Source organism: Xiphophorus couchianus, chromosome 7, assembly GCF_001444195.1.
Source record: "Xiphophorus couchianus chromosome 7, X_couchianus-1.0, whole genome shotgun sequence".
In the NCBI taxonomy this organism is placed as follows: domain Eukaryota; kingdom Metazoa; phylum Chordata; class Actinopteri; order Cyprinodontiformes; family Poeciliidae; genus Xiphophorus; species Xiphophorus couchianus.
The window spans coordinates 36661318-36670696 of NC_040234.1; the positions used below are offsets into that span (position 1 = coordinate 36661318).

The 9379-nt window shown below is 44.0% G+C and overlaps 1 protein-coding gene across 1 annotated transcript; it reads right to left on the bottom strand.

The window, feature by feature from the left end:
* Window positions 1–828: 828 nt before the first annotated feature.
* Window positions 829–9080, bottom strand: slc40a1 (solute carrier family 40 member 1). The gene is made up of 8 exons (XM_028023063.1): window positions 8764–9080; window positions 8601–8668; window positions 7892–8051; window positions 7622–7737; window positions 5768–5894; window positions 5373–5618; window positions 4067–4702; window positions 829–3394 (listed from the first exon to the last, which is right to left on the bottom strand). Exons 1-8 carry the CDS (start codon window positions 8798–8800, stop codon window positions 3084–3086), a joined length of 1701 nt encoding a protein of 566 aa, XP_027878864.1. The 5' UTR covers window positions 8801–9080; the 3' UTR covers window positions 829–3083.
* Window positions 9081–9379: the final 299 nt, after the last annotated feature.

The window sequence follows — 9379 nt, forward strand, 5'->3', positions numbered from 1 at the left end:
TTAGTTTATCAAGCTAAATATGCAGTTTGATAACATTAGCAATCTAAATATTTAGCTTGTTAATAAATATTGGTTAGCATAATAATTAGGCAGCAAGATTAAATGTTTTAAAGTGATGACAGCGTCAGCGCTACTGTTTTAGTTAGCATTGTCCACATTGGCAACAAGTGACTCTAGGCCTGTCACAATAATCAATAAATCAATTAATTGCATGATAAATGAAAACAAGATCAATAATTTTGAATATTATAAATTGATGATTTATTGTTTTTCTCTTTTCTTCTCTTCCCACCAAAATCTGGATGATAAAGTTTTCAGTTCGGTTTCAACCAGCTCCTTTTTGAAGGACAATTTTGTTGTTTACTTTAGTATTTAAAATGTTTCCCAGTTCCAGTCAAATGTTCATCACAATTTAAAGTTTATTGCTTTTAATGTTCTTGCATTCTTTTGTCAATATCATTTAAAATGGTCTCAAAACAACAATATTATCATTTATCACAATAACGTCTGGGACAATTTATCGTCCAGCCATATGTGTCATCATGACTCAGCGTTTTCTTGGCTCCTGTTTCCGTCGTAACGAGTTGAGTTGATGAAAGTCCGAGTCATTTTAGACGCTCAGAGCTGCAGGTGGTTCCTGCTGAACTCGACTCCTCCGTCACCGAGCGAATCCAGGTCAGTCTTTGACTCTCAGCTCTGGTTACAGTCCAGTTTTAGCACTTTGACACTAGATACCTTTAGAGAGCTCACACACACACACACACACACACACACACACACACACACACACACACACACACCCACACACACAGAAGACTCGACACAGCCTGGTTTTCATCCAGTTCTTTATTTCTGAACTTCTTCATCTACTGGAGTGTGATTCTTACACAAACAAACCTGATTCCTTTATGATTTCACGCTCTTAACTAGAAAACTACAATACTGTATGTTTATATACAACACACACACACATATATATATTAAAGTAAAGGAGATTAGAGCAGGTGTTTTCAAATAAATGCAATAAAAGCACAAATTAGCACAGAAACAACAAGATATAAAAACAGTTAAAAAACAAACGGTTCATATTTATTTCTATTCCTCTAAGCTAAAGTCGACTCAGACCAGACGTTAACGTGGAGTTAGTGAGTGATATTCCTGAATAGACTCCCTCGGTTCTGCGCCGCTCCGGGCCGGTTCTGATGACCCGGTTCGGTTCCGTGTGCATTACGCGGCGATCGGCAGGTTTCCATTAAGGCGTTCAGACAGACAGGAAGCGGATAAAGCTATAAAGTTTCATTTACAAGGTAAAGAGAACTGTTCAAACCTCTGGGGTTAAATATTCATTCGTCTTGATTTGCTCTGTAGCTTATATCGACTCGCATCGCAAAAAACCACAATAATCTGGATTATTCTGACCAGATTTAACTAGAAAAAGTTCTGATTCTGCCACAAATTCTTCATATTTTACCTCTGCTGTCATCTTTTAAACCGGTCTACACTGACGGTTCTAAAGACCTTCTTGAGTTTTCATTGGACTTTCTTTGCTTTTGTACTTATTTTCAGCCCAGAACTCAAATAAAGTCCCAGTAAAAACATTTTTCAGGCTCTGTTGGAGCCAGAATGTTGAGATTAGCTTCATGCTCAGCTGAAACAGCAGCCAAGGTCCAAAGAAAAGACAAAAACCTCCAGAAGGTCTGCAGAGTTTTACTCAAGACCATCTAAAATTTTTAATTAGTCTGTTTGGATGCAAAATGAAAAGAATTTTGGGTCCAAAGAATTAAAGTTTCACTTGATCAGCAGCTTATTTTGGTCTTGATCAAAAGTTCTTCAGGCTTTCTGAAGCTTTCGGGTTTTTTGGACTCTGGCTGATTTTACCTCAGAAGGATTATAAATTGAATCATACAGGTTGAATTTTCTTCTGCATGACGGTCTTTTTTTTAAGGTGTTGTTGGCTCTAGTGGCCTTTATTTGAGCCTAATAAAGGGAAGGTGGAAGACATGAGGCAAAGGTCATCAGAGCGGTATAGAAGCTGTGGTTAGCTTCAGGCTAAAGGAAAACTCTGAACTGCAACAAATGATCAGCAGCCAAAGTCCAAAGAAAACTGTTGAGTCTTTTCTGAAGACCATTTCTTAAACAAACAAACTGTTTGACATGAAGGAATGAAAGTGACGGCTGGTCAGTGTGGCTGATGGAGACGTTTGTAATTTGAGGAAATGGCAGTTTCTACTGGCGAACGCTGCTAAGTGTTTATAATATGTGCCTTTGTAATATATAATACATGCGCCCTCAGTCACGGGTCGTCTGCGGCCCGTGACTGAGGGCGGACCGCGGTTAGTGGGCGGGGCTTCAACTTTGTGCAAAAATAAACTAAAAAACTGAACGAGAGATCAGAGTGGAATGACAGACGTCAATCACATAAAGTGCCTGAGTAACGACAATCACAACAGAAATCAGAAGAACTGAAACATTATCGCAAACTACCTGAAAAGACGATTTTCTTCTCTTCTAATGGGAGAAAGAGCTCAGCCCGCCTGCGGTGGTGCTGCCACCCGCAGGCGCAGAGACGTACTGCAGAGACCTGGCTTCCCTCACTTCCTTTTTCACCAGACTTTGGTAACTAAGAGCTATTATTGCGGTGCGCGAGTTTTTGTTTGGTACGAGAAAAACACAATACTGCTGATAAAGTTAGTGAATAAATATAGTCGGACCCTTTAAGATGCCAGTGAGTTTGGTTAAGTAGGAGGCGTCTCCTCAGCACCGGCGAGAGGCGTTCAACCCGCGCCCCATCGCCCGCTTCCCTGACCGTCCCCTCCGCCGCCGCCGCGTACGGCCGGCCGACGGGAGGACGACGTACCTCGGGTCTAATGGAGGAGGCGGAGCCTCGACTAAACTATGTGTTAATAAGCAAACCCCGTCTTAGCTAAAGCTACAAGCTAGTTTTCTGTGACGCTAACCCGTCTATCCAGCATCAAGATGCTAACAGCTACAATCAGGATGCTAACAGCTACAAGCGTTGGTGTTAGTTGGGTGAATGAGAGGCAGGGCGGTCCGGGTAGGACAGAGTCTCTGTAATGGCGGCTCTACACGGTGGTGGGAGGAGAGGCGTCCGTCTCCGCCTTCTGCTCCGGCGAGCAGCACAGGAAGAGGCGGCTGCCCAGGCTCTTGAAGGCGAAGCGGAAGTACATGGCGTGACCCATGGCCACGAAGGACACGGAGATGATGACGAGCAGGCCGAAGGCCTCGGGGTTGGGCGCCAGGATCACCATGATGAAGTGCAGCAGATCCAGGAGGTAGTTCATGGAGTTCTGGACGCCGTTGATCACCCCGCGCTCCGACTCGATGACGTTCTCCTGGATGAGTTGGGTCACGGTGAGGTCAAAGGACCACAGACCTGCAGGGCGGCGGAGGAAGCAGCGGTTAGCAGCAGCCTGACTTACTGCCTCATTAAAAGCCACTTCACTCCGCAGCGGCTCAATCTGGAACATTATTGGCTTCAAAGGTTGCAAATATGACGCATCATCTGGAGGAGATTCTCAGCACGCGGACCCCACGCTGACCCCACGCTGCGTGGCTCCTCACTTTATCAGGGAGGAAGAAAACACGCCGACGCAGCAAACTGAATCCAATCAGCTCCAGATTACCAGGAAAATCAGCCGGATTATTAATCTGCGATTCATTTGACTTAGAACAACATCTATAATTATTACAACTTTATTCTGGTAATATTATGACTAAGTTTATTAGACTTATCAAATAACTGTTGTATTATTACAACTTTAAAATCGTGACTATTCTCTTATTTTAATTTCATTCTTATAATTATGATTTTTTAATATATATTTTTTTCTCATATTACAACTTTAATCTTGTAATTAAAGTATTTTTTTTGTCTTAAAATAAGGAGTTGTTTTTGTTTTTGGTGATTTTTTTGCACCAGAACCCACGGAGTACAGGGTCAAAGGTCGTCGGCCGGAGTCCACAGAGAGACTGGGATTAGCAGAGATTAAAGAAAGTCTGGCAACTTAGAAGGAGAGAAAGGATCAGGGAACGGGGAGATGCTCACCGACTCTGGCGGCGATGACGCCAGCGAACAGCAGGCTGACGGACATGTAGGACTGCAGCGGCGGCGGCTCCTGGGCCAGCGGCGGCGGCGTGGTGGCGTTGGTGCTGAAGGCGGCGCCCAGGCTGTGCTCGGCCTCCGGCAGGCTCTGCTGCCCCATCAGGTGGGCGTACAGGTCCTGGAAGGGCGACACGCTCAGGTCGAAGGGGCTGCCGGGGGCGAAGACGGAGAAGACGCACAGCAGGAGGCAGCAGAGCTGCGCCGTGCCGGAGATGAAGCCCGTCCGGATCAGGCCGCACTTCCTGCGGATCCAGGTGAAGGCCACGGTGCCGCAGATGCCGGAGATGGCGGAGGCGCCCATCAGCAGGCTGAGGATGGAGCCGTTGAGGCCCTGCGTGTAGGCGAAGCCCGTGGTGATGCAGTCGAAGCCCAGCACCGTCATGTAGAGGAAGGCCAGCGACATGCCGGCCAGGAAGATGTCCTGCTTGTAGTAGGCCACCCATCCGGCCCTGAAGGTCCGCAGCGGCTGGCTCGCCGCGCCGCAGCAGCCCGCCGCCTTGCCGGGATCTGCGGCGCCGGGCGGCGAGGCGTCCATCAGCGGCTGAGACGATTCCTCGGGACTCTGGCCGTTCTCACAGTCTGTCAGGGAAACAGGAAGCTTTGGATCAGCAGGTTTAAAGTTAAAGTTCAAACGGACGACGGAGAATCAGAAGTTTAAATTCCGAGAATAAAGTCGTGACATTACCACGAAAATATCATATTATATCATTATATAAAATGATATTTTCTTCTGGTAATATCACGACTTTATTCTCGTCGTTGAAAGAGAAAAAGAGCTTCGATAAGAATCAGCCAGATCTGATCCGTCTCCGTTCTCTCAGGTTCCTGCTGCTGATCATTTGATTCTAATAAATATTTGCTTATTATTAAGTTCTAACTTCAGAAGATGCTCAGTATTGTTCAGTTTAATTTTTAAAATATTCCTACTTCAGTCTGTTTTTACAACTTTCTCATATTCAGACTTTATTCTCATTACAAACTCATTTTATTTCATCTTTTCATAATATTACAACTAATCTCAAACAATTTGCTCATTATTTTGACTTCATTCTTGGATTATGACTTTATTCTCATTATTATGACTTTTTTGACTATTTTCATAGCCTTACAATTTTTTCTAATATTCAGATTTTTTCTTGTATTTTCGCCTTTTCCTCATAATAAATCATTTCTCCACAGCAAACTGCAGAAATGGGACAAACACACACAGGAAGTGTGTGTTTGGGGTCAGAGGTCAGGGCGCCGGTACCTTTCAGGGGGCTGAGCTGCTTGAGCTCGTGCTGCTGCTCCTTGTGGACGGCCTTCAGGGCGAGCGCCGGCGTCTTCTGGTAAACCTTCCACAGCAGGCCGTACTCCACGCACATGGAGGCCAGGTTCCAGCCGGAGATGAAGCCGCAGCCCACGAAGTGCGAGCCGAACGCCATGATCTGGCCCACCAGCATGGGCGCCAGGATGTTGGTGAGCTGGTCGATGATCCGCACCGTGGCGTTCATGTCTGCGGGAGGAGAAACGCCGTGGGGTCAGCGGGTTCACTGCAGCAAATCTCTTAAATAGCTCAGAACAATCAGGACATAAAGCAATGAGAGCGAGTCAGCAGCGCGGCAGTCCAAAGTCTGGCGCTCACAGACACGAGCGGAAACTCACCGGCCAGGCTGCTGCTGTCCTGGCCGGCCACCACCACCACCCAGTCCCGCTGGATGGTGATGGAGGTGGCCGTGCTGGCCAGGTTGGCCACGTTGGCGATGCTGATGACCAGGATGTAGCAGACGGTCTGGAGGAGAAACACACCAGGATTTAACCTCTGAACTCCGGTTTGTTCTTATCAGCAGGTTCAATCCTGACAAAGCTGATTTTTCCTACATTCATTAAATGCAACAAAACTATAAACGTCTGCATTAACATCTCGTCTGACAAGTAAAACTGATATTAAAAAACGATGTTAGTTTCCATCGTTGTGTTTCATGTGACTTCAGTTGGTCATGTGATGATGATGCAGCGAAGGATTGTGGGATGTTTAAAGGAAGGATGTGATCACATGACCAGGACGCAGCCAACCAGTATTTTAACACGATTAATCAATTTTACAGATCATTCTAACAACTAATTATTCTAATGATTAATCAATTATAACAACTAATCATTTAGTCTATCGATTCTGTCAATTAATGGATTATTCTGACGATTAATAAGATTAAGAAAATACAATCTGCACATTTTCTATTTCACTTTTGAAACCTTTTTATATAATATTAGAAACACATTAAAAAGCAAAGAAATAATTTTACTTCTTTTTTAAATACCAAAATCAACAAGTTGTTGTTTAGAAAAGAAAATCAGGTAGAAATCCAGTTTAAACACATTTTATAAAACTTATGAAATAATTGCTAAACATTTGATAAAAAGTCACTACATTTTCCTACAAAGTTTAGAAGTAACAGAGTTTATTTCTTTTATTATTTAAATTTTTTGGCCCATTTGGCCACGCCCCAGTCTCTCTTGGCTCCGCCCACTTTGCTGGGATTTACTTTGAATACGAGTAAATATTTAGATGTTTGTAAATAAAAATGCTGATTTTTAAACTGTAAAGGAAAGAACTGGAGCAGCTTTTTAAACAAAATTTGTTAAAATAATTGAATAATATTATCGTTCCCTCCTTTATCATGTATTTTGAAGTAAACTTTCGTTCAGGCCCTGAAAGTTCTGCGAGTTAAAGCAAATATTTTTGATAAAAAGAAACTAAACTCAAAGGTCGAGTCCTGCTCTCCTGCCAGGTTATGCAAACCGACCAGAATCGATTTCTAGTTTTTTGGGAAAAAATCTATAATTGTCTGTAAATAATTAGCAGGTAGCAGAAACCGAACGCTGCAGGTCAGCTGCGCCGTAATAAAGGCGTCTTAACGACTCAAACTGACATGTTGTAAAACAAGTTTAGGGCTCAGCTGCTCCGGTCGGCATGGCAACAGGAATCTGTCAGCAGGCGGATCAGGGAAGGATTTTCCTCCGTTTTCAGTCACATGAGCAACCTGCTGACCGGGCGGCCTTCGACTAGCGCCCCCTCCCACACACACACACACACACACACACACACCACAGACAGAACGCCTTTGTCCTGACCCGGGCCGGCCTGCCGAATCAGCATGCCTGCAGCTCCAAACCAAACAACCGGACCACCCGCCGCACTTTTCAGCTCCGTTTTGTTTCTAGGTTTGCGGTCATTAACTAGGCCCGTCATGATAAAGTTAGTTGCAATAAACGATTATGTTGTTGTTTAGTAAATAAACACTTTAATAAATAAACCAAACAGAAACGACAAATTAATTAATTATGAAATCACTGGAAACTAAACTGAGACCAAAACTCCAGACTGAAGCCTTTTATCATCCAGCTGGTTAGAAAGAGAAAAACGGTAAATCATGCAAATAGAAATTATTGTTTTTAATTTATCATGTGATGAATTGATTTATTGCTTATTGATAAACTGTTTTCAGTGGATCTTACCAGAATCCAGCCGTTGTAGAGCTCCACCAGCTGGGCCTTGAAGTGGAAAACCAGCATCAGCAGAACGCCGCACATGATGACGCAACTGTTCTGGACCAGCAGCGACGTCTGGGCCACTGTGGAAACACCGGGCCCACGTCAGACCGGACCGGGCCAAACGCTCCAACCCAAACCTGACCAAAAGCTCTGACCCAAACACACCTGACCAAACACACCTGACCAAACCAACCCAACCCAGAGCAGACCCGTGTTGAGCGTTCAGACGCTCACCTTTCAGCCGGGGGTTCCTGTCCACCCAGTTGCCAATGTTGGCGCCCAGCAGCAGCACGGACCCGGCCACCACCAGGCCATAAACGGCCGTCAGCAGCAGGCTGTTCCCGTACAGCTCCACCAGAAAAACGGCCACCGCAAAGTTCCACATCCGGTCACCCTGCAGCCAGACGCACATCCAGATATTTCACATTTCTACTTTCTGTCTTAATTTTTTATTTATTTGCATTTCCATAAAACACATTTACATATCTGGCTGTAATTAGCTGCAAATCTGGAAACTCAACAACATTCAAAATAATTTTTTAGGGCCGTAAAGGAAGCTTGATTTTAAAATGTATAAAGAACTTACCAAATATAAACTGTTTTTCTACAATAATCAGTTTTTCCAATGAAATTCAGGAGAACAGGAGTTTCATGTTTGGTTTGGATCTACGATTCTCTAGAAGTAGGACAAAAACTAAAATAACTAGTTTATTTAAAATAAAATAAAATGGAGTCTGCATATAAATCAATTTATAGACTTATTTCAAGCATTTTTTCTTTTAGATAACACGATAAAGAATACTACATTTTTTACTTTCTATCTTTAGACAGATTTACAAACTACACAAACAATGAGAGCAGATATTTGTCTTTCAGGTGCCAAAATATTTGGTTTATTATAAGAAATTAATCATATTTACAGGTAACATTCAGCTCTACTCACCCATGTTGACAGTGCATGGCCCATGTAAATAAGAAACTTGGCTGAAGTGAAGAAATGTCTGATGGATTCTGAAGAGATATTATTATTAGTATTATTATTATAATCATAATTATTATTTCCCCTGGGTAATTACACAAATATAGTTGTATAAATAATATCTCACCGGTGCATGTTGCCTTCTTGGGTCCAGTAGTTTCCATTTTAAAAGCCTGATTTTCCTTCTTTTGTGCTGGACAGGAGCGGAGCCTCTGCTCTCTCTACGTCCAACCGTCGGCAGCAAGAAGCAGAAAAATCAAAAAACCAAAAGAAAACGCGACGTTTCTCCCCTTTCCTCCCTTCCGAACTTAGCTAACACTGTAGCTGAAGTTGGAAAGAAATGTTCGTATGTTCTGACGGATGGGTTCGACCCAGAACAGACGGGGAATGGCTGCTTCGCTGTCCGGCTGCGGGTCGTGGCTCCGTCCGCTCTCCTCTGCTGCTCTCTGTTTACGTCCCCGCCGTTACATATACCCACGCTGTGACGTCATCATTTGCATAGGGGCACAAACAAACGCGGTGCACTCCCATCGCACGCGCTCCTAAGGAAGAACGACAGAGAAGTTAAAAATGGCGGAACGCGTCTTTACTACAGGCTGTTAGAGCAGCGCGTCCTCAGCTGCTCCTCCAGACTCACTGCCTGCTTGTTTTTGGTGTTTCCTTGCTTCAGTCCGGCTGATTAACAGCCGTTTATTGAACTGCAATCAGTTGAATCAGGGAAACCTCTAACATGTGGGCCAGTG